The following is a 15,618-nucleotide window of genomic DNA, read 5'->3' as shown; positions in this document are numbered from 1 at the left end:
GTAAATTCTCCTTTTTGACCTAAGTTAATGACTATCTTTGGGTAAGAAAATGGTTCCTTAGTGATGATGAACGCTAGAACCAGAGGTGGGTCTGACTCAGAAATTCAGCCAGCAATGAGGACTTCATTTATTGGCTGCTTACTGTACTCCTATCATGGTCATGTGCTTTATACCTGGTATCTTAACTGAAATCTCACAGTGGCCCGGGTGATGGATAATGACCTTTTCTATTTTATCTGAGGAGAGTTTAAGTTACTTGGCAAAACTTCAGTTTCAGTTGCAGATGACCTGGGCACGGGCTGGTTGCACCCACTGTGTAGCAGCCTCTGGGGGGCGCTCATTCTTTCTTTTTAGCACAGCCTCTAGAAAGAAAGTTGCATCCTTTCTTTTATTTAACCCCCCCCACCCCCCACCCCCACCCCCCAAAAGAAAAGAAAAAGGCTTAGGGAGATGGTGATGATGAGATGCAAATGGGCACATAGCCCGCAAGTGGCAAGACCAGCTTTGGAATCCGAGTCTCTCCATAGAGCGATGAAGTGTCCTGTGCTCCTCATTCATATGGTTACTGTCCCTCTGTAGGCCTCCCTGCCTTTTAAAGGCTCTGCCTCCTGAGTGTCTACACTCATATCTCTTCCTGTTCTCCTCATGTTCTGTTCCAGCCACTGAGGACTTAAGTGCTGTTTGTCACAATAAGGTTTGTTGTTGATGTGACCTGGATCAAATCATTCCCATTTCTGAGATTCATTCATCTCATGTGTCATGATATGATGGAGTCCCTGGTGAATCAGTGCACGTGTGTTGTGTCCTGTACGGTGCCGACAGCGTGCAGTGGTGGCCCATGCAAACCTGGATGGGGGAGGTGAGGATGATATTGGCAAGGATCACATCAGCCTCTGGCAGACTCGGCCACCTCCAGAAAGCCAGGTGATGGGAGGATGCTCCCTCCTCTGGTTCCCTGAGGGCCCCGTCCAGGTTTCCCTGTGGCGTTCATCACACCGTGTTGTGGTTATTAATTGTTCTTTCCCCACTTACTTGGCTGGGTGTTCCTGGAGAGCAGCTACTGTCATAGTCCCTGGGTGTCCCCAGCCCAGACCCTGAGTGATGATGGGATGAGCACATGTCAAACTCTCCCAGTGGACAGTGAGGGCCTTCTTGTCTGACCCTGTGGATTATGGTGACTGCCACAGGCATTTGCTTCTCTGCATCTCTGCCCCCACTCGATGTGCTCATTTGGAACCGAACACTGTGCTTGCTGCGGAATCCTCCTTCTCTGGCGCTTAAGGAATAACTATGGCATTTATTTGAACAGAGATTTCTCTATAATATACAGATCTACAATATTTCCTTCTGTCTTTATTAACATTTTCAAACACTTTTGCCCAGGACAGCTGTTCTAGACTTATGCTGTACATTTCCCAGACTGCCATGAAAGATCATTTTACTAATGTGTTCGCTCCTGCTCGGAGACCTTGCAAATGAGGTTTTAAAAATCTTTCATTCCAGTGCGAACTTCTGCTTTGATTCTGGTATCATATAGCTCTAGTCTGATATCGTGGTATTTGGAAAATTTAGTCATTTCAGATAAGCAGTCGTTTCTTGATACTGTTTTCTTGGCTCTCCCCCTTGGAATTTTAAATTGTACTCGGTGCTCTGAGATCCTGGGATGAGGATGTGTGTCACCGGCACTGCCCAAGGCCTGACCCATCTTTGCTGTGCAGGACATGTTTGTTAGGAACAGGAGCTCTCTGGGGACTAGTGCACCTGGTGACCAAGTTGGAACGGTGAAGGTCCTTGCCCTCTCCCGCCTTTCTGAAATGTCTGTGCTTTTCTGACGCCAGAAAGGTTTTAGTATGCATGGAGCATAGAGTCTGTTATTGGAGGAGCTTGGATCATAGTTTGAATCAGCAGCAGCCTGGACTGCTGATTTGTACATTTTATACAAATAAACTCTGTAAAGTGCACATGTAGACAGCCACTGTCCTAATGCCATGTTTGTTTTTCCTCAGCACCACGAATCCTATAGGGTCTTTCCCTGAAATGTGACTGTGCTTTCCCAAGCTTGAGTATTGCTGCTTTTTCTAGCCAAATTCCCTCTTTACTTAGGCAAATGCATCTTGTGTCCCCTGCCCGTCCCTTCCCAAGTCCTCCACTGCCCCAGCTCTCCTGCTTTTGGAAAAGCCACGCAGATATCACTATGCGTGTTTTCAGCAATGTGTTTCTAAGTTAGCAACTTTGAAATCTTTGTATTTTCCTAGTGAAATGCTTCCTTTTCCTGTTAAGATGGAAATAGTCCCCTTAAAGGCAGGTGGCAATATGGGCATTTAAATGGAGTCGTACCACTGCAGGAGACTCTTTCAGTATAAATTGGAAGAATGGCAAGCGGATTTTAGTAGTTCTCTTTAATCCATTTCTGTTTTGGTAACTGTGGTTTCTGAGCTTTTTAGGAAGAGTTGACTTCTTTCTCCATCTTTGTAAACCACAACTTGGCTTTGGAGAGACTTGTGGCACTTAGGTACTTTTTGTGATCGGTCAGTAGCTCATCGTTAAATAGAATTGGTGGTTTGTGCCCATGCCAGTCTTGTCATTAGAAATCCTTAAAGGGGCAGTGGAAAGAAGGAAATACATAGAAGTTTTTAAACATTTATATTTGAAAAGTGGTGGAGAACACTTCAACTATTTTCACCATGTGGAGGACACTCTAACTATTTTCACCACGTTCTAGTCTATACTAGATTTATAAATTGTTCTCGTTTTTGATTTTTCACACAAAGATTTGGTCAGCCGGGTTCTCCTCTGAATCAGAGAATACTCAAAATGATCAATTATTTTTTTTTCGGTTCTCTCAAGAATGGATACTATCAAGAACAGTAGAGGCTGAAATGTTACTCTGTTTGCATGCTAACTTGGTAGGGTTTCATGGATGTTGGCAGAAGATACAAGGTTCCCAGCCAGAGCCAAGGACTCTCTTGATCAGAGATATTAACAGTACTCAAAACACTTCTTTAAGTGCTCTTGTATCAGTTTCCAGTTCCCTTTCCCACAGGGGGTTGCAACCTGGGTCCTAACGCATTCCTGTGGAATATTCTAGTCAGGAATCCAGCCCTTGGAAAACCCAAATCTTTTCTGAGAGGTAAAACATTCTTTTTTCTCACTCACACACACACACACACACACACACACACACACACACACACACACAATCTCTGTCTTCCAAGGCTGTTTGCCCCACAGATATCCTGAAAAATAGAATCTGGGTGGTTGCACTTCCTGCTCAGTACCCGTGCAAAAACTAAGAGACCCTGGAGAACTGTCTCCCTCCAGTGTGTGGGTAGAGCCATTGTAACTGGGTGGGAGGGTGGCTGATTCATTACAGACACGAATGCCTTAGGGCTCTGTTCTTTCCGGGAACCCAGGTTGGAAACAACTGCCTGCTGTCCCCCAGTGCCTGGTGTTCCTTCAGATTGTCGTAAATCAAAGAAGGGAAAGATCAGATCAGAAACCTCTTTTAAGACTAATATCATTCTGTACTACTCTTTGAGAAAATAGATATGATGTTTTACAGTATTCACTATGAAAAATGTTTTGATCCCTTATTATAAAAAGTATTACCCAGAGGAGGAGGAGATGGCTATATGACAAAGCTCATATCCACACATTTCTGCTTTTGGAAAAGTTAGAGTGTGCCTTTGGGGGACACCCCTGGGCCAGGCCGCCCCCGCCCTCTGCTGTCGGAGGCGTGGACTCGAGGTATGAGTTGAGTTTTTGTTTTCTCATTTCTCACTCTTCCCTACTCTTTCTGTGAAACGAGTCTTGTCTGGTGAAACAGTTTTGTTTCCCAGCCCTTGGTTGGCTGCGTGGTCTCCTCTTTCACAGGGCTTCCACTTCTCCCTGAGGCTTTGGCCTCACCTCCATAGATAGCCTTGTGTCCTGCTGCCTCATATGAATATTACAGCTCCCAAAATTTGTGCCCATGTGGGATTCTGAATTCCAGAGGAACATCTGGCTGAGGCTTCTGAGATAGTATGGGAAAACTCACAAGGGCAAATTTAGGCTGAAGTGAGAAGTCTGAAAGGTTGTCTTGATGAACTGGTCATTTCTGCATGACAGAGCACATATCACAGAAGATAAAACAGGTGAATTTTGTTGATTCTGAGTTCCTAATTTGGGACAAAATGGAGAAAACCAAGCTAAGGGATGGGTCTTTTACTTTCTGCAACTGTTCTTTCTACAATTCTTTACAAAGATTAAGGGGAGTGCCCCCCCCAAATAAAACAAAAAAGGGGAAAAAACAGATTTTCTTTATCAAGTAAGATATGAGAATTAAGTAGATGATAGCTATACAATTTATGATCTTTATTTTGGAAGAGCCTTATAAATATAGGCACATTGTTTATCTCCACCCTTTAGCTGTCCTCCCTCCAAGCAGATGGATGGCGATCATTTAATCACTTGACTATTTATGACAAGGCAGAGCTGCTGGGGGTGTGGTACAACATCTCATCTTTCACCACCACCACCCTCCAAGCACCTGGAATAATTGCTGGGAGATTAAATGGTGATTGTTTGGCTAACTGTGGCCTTAAATTCCCTGTCAGAGCATCACTCATCCCTCTCTGTTCTTTCCCTTCCTGATTAGTAAGACAACATTAAAGGTTTATTTTCCACCGAAGAATGGAGTGACTTTTGTAGCTGGTGATTCATATCATTTGAAGATTTATAGTTTCTTGGCTTGGGATAAAATGGGTTTTACGACTCCCAAATGAATGACCAGGTAGAGGAATTGTAAATAAGTTCTTCAAAGAATAATGTGTTTTGAATGCCCCCCATCCCCCCCCCCGCCACCCCCCACCACAGGATAGGAAACCTGTGTGTTAAATATCCACCAAGTCAGTAGTGCAGTACTTCATGCACCTGATTTATAAAATGCAGTTTGGGCTTTAGAACTTTTCACTTGGTTGCACAGATGTCGGGTGAAGGCTGGCTGTGCCTGGTGCTCATCCTGGCTCTGTGAGGGATACAAAAAGAGTCGTGGTCCTGATTTCCACACAAAGGCAGGAGAAGCATCTGGGAAGGTTGAGATGGATTGTTCTCTGATGGCATGAAGGCAGTGAGAGGGTCATTCTCCTGGAGAGGAAGGTGCAGCGTGGGACTACGGTACAGTAAAAATGGATAGAATATAGGGTCAGTTATAAAAGAAGCAGTCAAAACTGTGCCCAGGAATATGGGAAAGGACAAGGAAGCTGCTTCAAGAAGTTGCTTTGAGCTGAAGAGGCTATGTTTGTGGTAAAGAGCATCTAGGGTTGGCGAATGGTGAACACCTGTGTGTTGCAAGTGACTGAATGAGGGGCTGGGTGCAGCTTTCCTACCACGTACAAGGTCATGGGTTCAATTCCCAGCACTGCCCCCCCCCAAAAAAATGTAATAAATAACAGATGGAAATAGGCAGCTTTTGAAGCTATGCTTTCAAGTCTCTCTGTGTTACCATAGTCCCAAAGCTACAGGTCTAAGGTACTTGAGAAATATGTGTTCGTTGTTTAAACTCTCTCCAGGAGTCTTTAGCTTTTTGAAATTTGGAACTGTTAAGGGATGTACAGTTCCAAGTCTTCAAAGACCTACTTTTCACTGGAAGAGAAGGAACATCTGGAACATCTGTGCCTCTAAGTCCAGATCACTGGAGCAATTTGACTTTGGTTTTCTAAGTAGTGAACTGATATGGTGCTGGATTAGAGAAGATTGGGTTGACCACAGACCTAGAGAAGCACAATAACCATATCCCTAGTTTGGGGTTGTGGCTCGTTTTGGGGTGGTTGGTATCATTTGGACTGTAGTCTCAGAAGGGTGCAGAGTGGACTCTGTTCCCCACCAGTCTGGAGCTGGCACCCTGGCCATCCAGGACTGGGCTGTTGTGCATTTGATGTTCCATGTCTTCCGTCCAGTAATCATCTCCTTCAAACTTCTGTCCTTAGTCCGAGCCAGACCCGGCCATCTATGGTCCAGTGGCTTAACCCACAGTCTCCAACCACACCAAGCTCCAACCCGGCTATCACACCTCCTTCACCCAGAATGTCAACTTTCCCCCTCTCTCCTGCTGCTACCATAGTGGACAAGCCGCCGGAAAGGTATGTGGAGTATGATATAAAATACGATGGTGGCACACAGATGGTGCTTGATGGACTTGTGTGCTCCAATTATAAAGCAGCTTGTCCAGGTCCCTCCACCCCAGCATCCTGAACTTTAAGAACAATGCTTATGACTCTGTATCAGGCTGTGCCTCAGTTCAATACCAAGTACAGTCCTCTCGGTATCCTCTGGGGAGTCCTGGTTCCAGAATGCTCTGAACATACCAAACTGAACCAGTGGCTCAAGTTCCTTATATGCAATGACGTAGTCTTGGCATATAAACTACACATGTCCTCCTGTATACTCATGCCATAGCTAATACAGTAAAAATGTTATGTAAATAGTTGTTAACCCATAGTGACAAGAAAATTGTGTATACGTATTCAGTACAGATGCAGTTTGTTTAAGTAAGATATTTGATCCATGGTTGGTTGAAAATGCAGTTGGGAACTCTTGGATACACAGGGCCAGTGGTACGTTCTTCAGAGGAATTTGCCTTCTATGCAACCTGCTCGAACCTACTGACTTTTTGGTGCTGGTTGTGCATTTATGAAATCATTTATTTAGGAAGAACTTCTTGTACATGAATATAAAACACATTATTTGTTTTAAAGGAGAGCAAACTGGACTCTAGAAAAATTAATTTACATGCCGTTTAGTAGAGCTGACCTTCAGCATACCTGCCTGCCTGGGTACCTTGGCATTAGTGGCTTTCCCTGCTCCGGGGAGGTGGGGCATTTTCTTCTGCATGAGTTTGGAACTGGCTGTCTGGTGTCCATCCTTTTCCATAAGGGTACAGAGGATATTCAGATGAGGGGTGAAAAATTAGCCTGGAGAAAGGGGTCGAAATAAAGATGACCCAAGTTGGAAGGACAAGCTCCTTCCAGTGTAGTCCACACACAAACACACACACACACACACGGGGTCAGTGGCTCACTGTGACCCCACTTTGTGTGTATGTGTGTGTGTGTGCACACGCACGTGCATTCCATTTCCCTCTGCTGCTGGCCTCTGGCTCCACGTGCTGGTGCGTTTTCTAATGCACAGCTGAAGTGCTCAGGAACCACCATGCTGTGTGGTCTCGGCAATGCTCAGCAATAGGAAACAGCATCCCACCAGGCAGGGGGAGAGTCAGGTGAGGTGCTTCAGAGACAGCTTCCCAGAGAGCATCCGCAGGAAAGGTTTGCATTGGAAACCTGTCGTTTACTTGAAAATCAAGTGCGGTGGCTTTGCCTCATGTTCAGAGCCCCGAACCCTTCTTTTTCAGAAGGAGCCACCCCACGGGTGACATATAAGTAAGATTTAGGAAATGGGGTCTGAGAACTGGGAGGCCCCTCTTCCCACGGGTTTTCCACATTTTCATTGAGTCTTTTTCTGTCCCTTCTGCAGCGTTCTCAGTCGGAAGGCCCGTGCAGTGTACCCTTGCGAAGCAGAACACAGCTCCGAACTGTCTTTTGAAATAGGAGCAATTTTTGAGGATGGTAAGTATTAGCATGTTCCTGGTAAGATGTGTTCTGTCACCCCAGGATATCTCTACATGGAGTCCACAGTTGTGTACATTCTGTGTACATTGTGGTGATCTTTTGATGATCTGGACAGGAGAGAGCTGACCCCTTTGCTCCCAGGCCCTGAGCACCCTGTGCCTGGTCTTGGATCCCATTTCTGCTCTCGTCTTGATTATTCTACAGTCCCTTTACCTTGTGGGGATCTTCCTTGAGGTCCTTGGTCCTCGTGGAAAGAAGCTAGTGCCACCTGGAGTTAATACTTCTGACTTGCTTCCTTTGTTTTCTGGGTCTCCCTAACCAAGCCTCCCAAATGCTTCAGGTTTACCAAATCTGTGCACTCAGAAAGGAGTCTCATGTGCAGAGCATTTTGATTTATAATCCCCTCACCATCTCGCGCTTCACGTTTTTGCCAATTTGAACAGTATGTGAATCTCTAGATATGGGTATTGGCTTTGCATGTTGGAACAAGGGTGTAGCTTTTTGAGGGTTTAATATTTTCACACAAGCATTTTGCAGCTATACTTGGTTTAATATTTTAGAAATTTCTCTTATGGTTCAGTGTATTTTTTCCCCTGGCTCCTGATTTCTACCCTCTCTAGTCCCGCTCATTATGAAATTCATTGGTTGCTGTGGAAACAGTGATGTTGTGTGTGGGTGGAGCTCCCCAGAAGAATTCAGGGGAAGCTGGGCGAACCTTGGATGTTTGGAATGGAAGGGCTGATTAGCCAGCATGTTTGGAGTCTCTGCAATATATCCACACAGTGCCTATGGTGGTGTGTCGTCAGTAATGCAGCATTTGCTGGCAATTATTTTTTTAGAAAGGATGTTGCCTCATTTAGAATAGATTTCTATATGTGTTTGTACATGCTCCAGAGAGCCAGAGACTCTGATAGCATCAGAACACCGACACCCCTTGTACAACAGGGTTATACTTTATGGAAAAATTTTATTCTTGGGTTAGAAGCAAGATCATTTCTCATCACCCTACCATGCATGCATAAAGTTTTGCCAGGAGAGTGTGGCCACACAGATGCCCTGTTCTAGGCCTGTCACACATTGGCATAGTAGATGGCAGATGGGAAAGCTGAGATGATAGTATTGAAATTCACCCATTCAAGAAATGGTGAAGTATTTTTGCTTAACGTGTTTGGATCCAGTTAGGGTTCTCTGAAATCCCTTGTACAGTACTGTTTGTGATATAGTTTCCTTGGTTGAATGTGTGTCTTACAACGATGCCTTAGGCTGCAAGTAAAAATAATCGATGCAACTGACTAATCAGTCATACAAATGTATTAGCTTTTAGGATCATAAGTCTGGAAGCAGAGTGCTTCAGGGTTGATTAATTCATATTCTGGAAGAAGTCATCAAAGACCAAAGTATTTCCAACTCTCCATTAAAATGTTGTTAACTTGTGGATGTGGGCCTTGGACTGGTTTTCCTGGTAGAAGCAAGGTGGCTGCCGCAGTTCTAGGCATTGTGGCCCTCTCAATTCTAGCTGATGAGAGTGTTTCATTCTTATGTTCTTTTTTTTTAAAGAATGAGAAAACTTTTCCCAGAATTTTCTTCCTACTTTACCTTCCCTCACATCTCAGTAGTCAGAACTGTGTCAAATGCTCACTTTAAACGTATCACCAGGATTGACTTAGACCAGTGAGAATCTCCCTGGGCATAAGACATACCCTCTGGGGCCAAAGCCATGTAAATGAGGGTCTCATGACTAAACCAGATTTAGGTCTGCTAGCACACAGGGAAGTGGAAAGGCTGACAGATTAGGAGATTTGGATTCTCTAGCTCTAAAGGTCCTCAGTGACTTGCAAAACTTCCTAAAAGAAGAGTCTATGTGTCTATGCAAACATAAATGCACACATACATACCAGATTCTCAGCATGTCTTTTTTAAATACTTTAATTTTGTTTATTTATTTCGATGTGGTGCTGAGGATCGAACTCAGAGCCTCACACATGTGAGGCAGGCGCTCTACCACTGAGCCACAACCCCAGGCCCCTCAGCATGTTTTTAAAGGAAAAAGTACATTATAAACTGCAGCTGTTTTGTCTAAGATCAGCCCTCAGCTTTTGCTAGTTCTCGGTGACCCTGGACAGTTTCCTTAAGTGTTCTTGCATCAAATTCTTCATCTGGTCTCCACGGATGTCTTCCTGATGGCTGTTATATCAGGAGAGCATTTGGGTTCCCAGAAGGTGGGGCTTTGGGTGATACAGATGTTTGAGGGACATGCTGCTGACCAGGATGCCCCACTGAGCACACAGTGAAGTGCCGTGGATACGGCCACGTTCTCAGCCAAGTCAGGTCTCCCTCAGATTTGGTGCCTGGAGTGGTGGTGTCCAACTCTAGCTAGATTTGCTGGCTGAGGCACCCAGGGTGTGTCAGTGGTTCCTCAATCCCTCCTCCAAGGTTCTCTACTCCAAAAATGCCTTGTTGATGCCTTCTCCACGCCCAAATATGTGAGCGTCTTGTTTTTCCGTAAGCAGTGCATCTTGCGGGTTCCTCTTTGATTCTTTTATAGTGGTGGTGCAGAGAATCTTAATGGGAGGTATTCATAGTGGCACAATGAAACTTGCTGTTCCCTGGGGATGGTTCTTAAAGGGCACAGGAAGTTGTGTGTTTATACCTTCCTATTCTGTGTGCAGTTGACCTTGCAGCCAGCTAGAAACATGTGCTTGCTCAGAACACATCTGGTGGAGTCCTTCCTCCAGTGGCTGCGGGGTCTTCCCTTCTGACCAGCACAGCAAGACTGAGGGGTGCATCTTATGACCACAACTTCTGTGGAGATGCCAGTGCTCAAAGTGGCCACTGTTTACAACTTGGACCACTGGAATGTCACCAGGAACAGTCCCTTTCTTCAGACCAACAACACTTAAGTGTTCCCAAAATATCCAAGACCTTTTTCCTTTGTCACTTACCCAGTAGGAACCGCCAGTATTCATAGGATACATGCTCCTGCAGTGCATTCCCTTTTGTACTCCTTCAGGCAACAAAGAAATCCAGCTTATGACATTTAGTGGCCTTTGGTGAAAACAAAACCCAGGTCAGAGTGACCCCTGGGCTGCAGTGCCTGTACTTATATGGTTTGGAATATTTACAACAGTGAGAAATCCTAAACCAGAGTGTGGAAAGGGATCTTTTAGTAATTATGTAGCTCCATAACCATGCCTTGCTCTTCCGCTTGGGCCAGTTCTAAGTTCAAATTCTTCGCTGAAGATTTGTATCTGCACTTCCATAACCCACCAGGAGGGCTCTGTTTGTAAGGTCTCAGGGCAGCTGATGTTCCTCTGACTGCCCCAGGGGCCTTTCCTTTTTCTCTGGACCTGGGGAACCCCCAAAGTTTATTTTGCTGGTGGCCCTGCAGCCATCAGACTCTCTAATCTGATGGGAAGTGGTTGCTTCCCCAGGGCTTCCCAGCAGGACCAGAGTCCTAGCTGGGCACAGGATCACCAGGAACTGGTCCACGCTCAGCAGCAAGCTGGGTTTCCTGTGGATCCCAGGCTTTGCTGGCTTTCACATGTAGACAAGATGTCTTCATTGCTTGAGGAGCAGCAGGTGTAGGCTAGAGTAATCATTAAAATCTGCTGGTGATTACACTTTGAAGGTCTCGAATAGAATAATCCTTAAGAAGCTGTTTGGCATTATCTTGGAAAGTGGATCATGTATAGACCCCACAACCCAGCAATTTTATTTTTAGATATCTTCCTAACAGGGAGAATCTTGAAAGATCTTAAGTACCAGATGATAATACCATATTCCATCACATAAACATTACAGATTTTATACTAATTGTTTAAATTTTTTATAGTCATACGTGACAGTAGAATGCACTTTGACACATACAGAAATGGAGCATAACTTCTTATTCTGATTGATTATGATGAAGAATCACAACGGTCAGGTAGTTATATGTGCACCTAGGGTAGTAATGTTCAATTTATGCTAATTGTTTCTTTTTTTAAAAAAAAAAAGTGAGGTGAAGCTTTTATTGAAAAAATTGTGCTGATATTACTTAATCATTTATTACTAAACTGGTTTTCTTACAAGATTAGGAATGCTTGTGAATATATGTTAATGTGATCATTCAGTAAAATATGGTGTAAAATGTGATTCTGGTTAAACAAATAAATAAGCAAAATAAATAGTATATTATTTGGAATAGGGCACGTGATAGAACTATTTTAACTGTGGGCTTAGCTACCATAAGCCTCCCTGTGGGCATGGTGCAGTTTCTAATTTGGTGTTTATCACACTATGATGAAAATTCAATGATTTAAACATTTGTCACATGAATAGGTTATTATGCTAAATGAGAGAACCCAAGTTTTTTCTAATGAGCTATCATTTACCTGAACACGGAGGGATTAATGTGGAGGCTCTGAGAGAATGGGTTAATTATCCAGGGTCCTGCAACCATTCAGGAGTTAGAAATACCTAGAATGATGTTTGACCGACTATCTGGATGCTGCTGCCTAGCCAAGTTGACAAAATCAACCACTGCATTACTGCTGGCAGAAGCTGTTTGGTAAACTAAGTATAGAGAAGAGCCTGGGGTGGGTATTTGGGGTTCAGTGCTTCCAGAGAGGGAGGGAGACGTTCTCAGTCTTCACCTGCAGCCTCTAAGCCGCCTTGTGTCAGGTGTTCGGCCTTTTCCATCTCATTCCACCCCACCTATGATCTGGGCTTGGCCACGTTTAGGCTCTTGGGTATTACAGGATGTCCCCTTGGTCCCCTCCCTAGGTGACATTTGTTTTGCTACTGGTTTTTACCTTCTAGGGAGGTGAAGGCTGGGAAGAAGTGAATGAGGGTGTGTACTGGTCTCTGGTCTGTCCTGGGGCGGAGTTCCCAGTTGCCCCTGGTTTCCATTCAAGCACCTCTTTCCCCACGTTGTGGGAATCGCCTTTCCCTTCCGTCCAGCTTGTCCTTTATTAGAGCCTAGTTTCTGTGCGTGTGTGTGACATGCGCACTCAGGAGGAGAAACACGCACCCGCAGGTTGGTTTGTATCAACTCCTGGGGGTTAGCCATTCCCCAGTGGTACTCGCCATCACGTGCTGGTCTGCAGTTTCTTCCAGGCCTCTCACTGAAGCTCTGAGCCCCTTTCCACTCTGGGGCCACGTGGTCACATCTCTGACAATGCTTCTGCATAGGATCCAAGTCCTTTTCCTTGATGGTGACTGCACCCTGGTGGCTTGGCCAGCTTGAGCATTTGGTGAGAAGCCTTTGAGAAACAGTGTTAGGGTGAAGGTCATCCAGGTCAAGAGGAAGGTTCCACATCACCTTGAGAGCACATCTCTGTCATGTGTTGATTCATTTTTTTTATATACAAACGATTATGTGTCTGACACTGTGCTAGGTGCTGTGCTTGTGAATTCTCATGCTGTGTTATGTATACATTGTATGCTCTTGTGTTGTGGCCTGAAGTAGGAGGGGTTCACGGTTCTTTCATGCACACTGAATGTGGAGGGTGGATGGCTGGGGTCTCTGATCTGGTCTGGAGCCCTGGCGATGTCCCAGCAGGAGGGAATGCTGAAGCGGACTCCTGAGGTGCTGTCCAGGCTTGGGCAGGGGGAGAAGAGCATTCAGGAGGTATATATGTATCATACAGGCCTTGAAGCCATAGGTATGGTGAATGTAAGGAAAAAACAAGGCCAGTTTAATGCAGACAGCTGGAATCACACGTCTCTTCCAAGGGAGGGGGATTGAATGGCTACTTCACTGCAAAGGACCCTAGAATTTTATCAGGTCTTCCAAACTGGAAGTTGCTATATATTAGTGAACAGTGAATTCATTTTGCTGAATTGCAATCAGCATTCCAATAAATAATAAGGAAGGAGGAGGTTGTCTGCAGCAAGGGTTGGTATCATCCAGGAGATGTGTGTTGTGCTTGTGTGTGTGGTGCTTGGTTTTTGATATAAAATGGTTCTCGTGTTGGGATCAGAAGCTCATTTCAGATCTGGCTCCTGAGTTGGTCTTTGGGGTGAGCCAGTCCCCTCTGTAGGCCCATGATGCCTCTTCTGCTCCTGGCCATGGTTGGTCTCAGTATTTGATTTCCAAACTCTGCTGATGAGGGCCTTGACCCTGTGCCCTTTGCTGTCCAGCCTGTGGTCATTCCCTTATGTGTCCATCATGGGTATTTATGGACACTTGCAGTGTGTCACGCACTGTGCCCAGATGTGTAAGGCCCAGGCCTGCTCTCTGGACCTCCCCATCCAGCACAGAAGTTAGACCAGTGCCTGGACAATGCGTGTAAGGCATGTCAATGCTGAGAAGGTTGGAGGTGGACTCCACCGCGGAGGAGCCACCCAGGTCTCTAAAGAGAGGATCACCTGGTGAAGAAGTGGGGGAAGGGCATTCCAGGAAGAAGAAACTGTGTGTGCAAAGACCTGGAGTCTGAGTTGTTGATTTCTCTGGACAATCGGTCGACATGCATGATGGGCTGGTGGAATGTGAGGGGCTGCTAGAGAAGGGGGGCGAGACCCTGTGCACCAGATCAATAGGAAGCCTGGCTTTAACATTAAGCAGGGGAACGCTATGCTGCACCCTGTAAGGTAGGAAGTTCCCCGAGAAGCTTTCACACGGTGGTAGGAAGGGGCTGGGGGACCACTTAGACCTATTATCCTAAGGTAGGTGGGTTAGATTGTGGTGGGTAATCCAGGATGGCGGAGCCCATCTGGAACCCTTGTGGATATTTGTGACTAGATATTCTGGAAGGGGACCCCATTCTCCATGGACCCCTCCCTGGTGGAGTCTGTGAGACCCAGCAAACACAGCACGTTGGTAAGTGCTTTCTCTTCCTTTTTAGTACAAGCTTCAAGGGAACCTGGCTGGCTGGAAGGGACTCTGGATGGCAAGAGGGGGCTGATTCCACAGAATTACGTCAAGCTGCTGTAGCTCCTGGCCCTGGAGGGCCCCACTGCCCCGCACCTGAGCACCTGCTGGGAGCGACACCCACATCCTCACTGGGAATCGCAGATCACCGTCGGCACTCCAGGGCCAGGGAAGGTTCCAGAACTCACTGCACGGGACTGTGTAGATTTGTGGATCAGAAGAAATCAGGATGAACAGGACAATTCATTTGGCCAGCATCCTGACTGGGATTTTTAATTATCCAGCCCACGGAACGAGAGGGAGGGCTGCTGTCGGCCCCCGGCCGCCCCCTCTAGGAACACGCCACCAGACCCGGGAAGGATCTCTCCTCCTGCACTCCTGCTGCTGAGATCTTAAAGGGAACTCTCCTTCCTCACTGTGCTGGGCCTGTGGGGCGTGTGCTGGGCCCTGGTGGCCACGGTGGGGAGGGGGCTGCTGCGGTGCAAGAGAATTGTCTCGACCTAGACAGGAGCAGGGAGACCCTCTCTCGGAGCCAGCTCCTTCCTGGACCACCACGCTGGGCCTCTGCGCTCACTCCACCTCCACCGGGCACATGGGCATATTTATAACCGGCTTTTCCTGGTGCTCCTCACCTGTGTGCTGTTTGTACAATGTCACCTTTTGGCCCCAACTTCTCTCTGTAAATGAAATAAAATGTAATTTACTATTTGACTGGTCTGGCCTAATGTGGGGAAGAGATCATGCAGTTCATTCCCTCTGTAATGATTCATGATATTGGACGAAAAAATCGCCTCCCTCTGATGCCAGCGCAAACTGACTTGTAGAATCAAGTCAGTCAGTTTGATGGGATCCCTGACTGTTCGTAGCAGGGCACATTCCTAGGGGCCATGGGTGGTGAAGGGGTCTGCTCTGATGTGTGAAATCTGAGGGGCCCCCTCCAGCATCTGCACAGGACTTTTCCCCAGAGGCTGGCAGGAGGAGGGGAAGTTGGTCCATCAGCTGCATCCGTGCTGGGTAAGTCTCTCCCACGCCGCCCGCCCTGCTCCCCGTCCTCCGGGCCTCAGCATTGTTCTCTCCATCAGGATTAAGCTGGGCTTCAAGGAAGACCAGACCATTTCCGGAGTAGCCTTGGCCCTGACCTGGCGATGCTGCCTCATTCCC

At 46.2% G+C, this 15,618-nt stretch overlaps 1 protein-coding gene across 3 annotated transcripts in view; it reads left to right on the top strand.

Annotated features, from left to right (window-relative positions):
* Arhgap10 (Rho GTPase activating protein 10) overlaps positions 1 to 15,168 on the top strand; it is a 288,733-nt gene extending 273,565 nt beyond the window's left edge. For all 3 annotated transcript variants that reach the window (XM_071614633.1, XM_071614634.1, XM_027926721.2), the window contains 3 exons: positions 5,967 to 6,119; positions 7,510 to 7,601; positions 14,432 to 15,168. In XM_071614633.1, the coding sequence (XP_071470734.1) occupies positions 5,967 to 6,119; positions 7,510 to 7,601; positions 14,432 to 14,520 (334 nt within the window). In that variant the 3' untranslated portion in view covers positions 14,521 to 15,168. The remainder of the gene's footprint in view (positions 1 to 5,966; positions 6,120 to 7,509; positions 7,602 to 14,431) is intronic.
* Positions 15,169 to 15,618: the final 450 nt, after the last annotated feature.

The sequence above is a fragment of the Marmota flaviventris genome, chromosome 7 (genome assembly GCF_047511675.1).
Source record: "Marmota flaviventris isolate mMarFla1 chromosome 7, mMarFla1.hap1, whole genome shotgun sequence".
Taxonomy (NCBI): Eukaryota; Metazoa; Chordata; class Mammalia; order Rodentia; family Sciuridae; genus Marmota; species Marmota flaviventris.
This window is presented reverse-complemented; position numbering and strand designations above follow the sequence as displayed.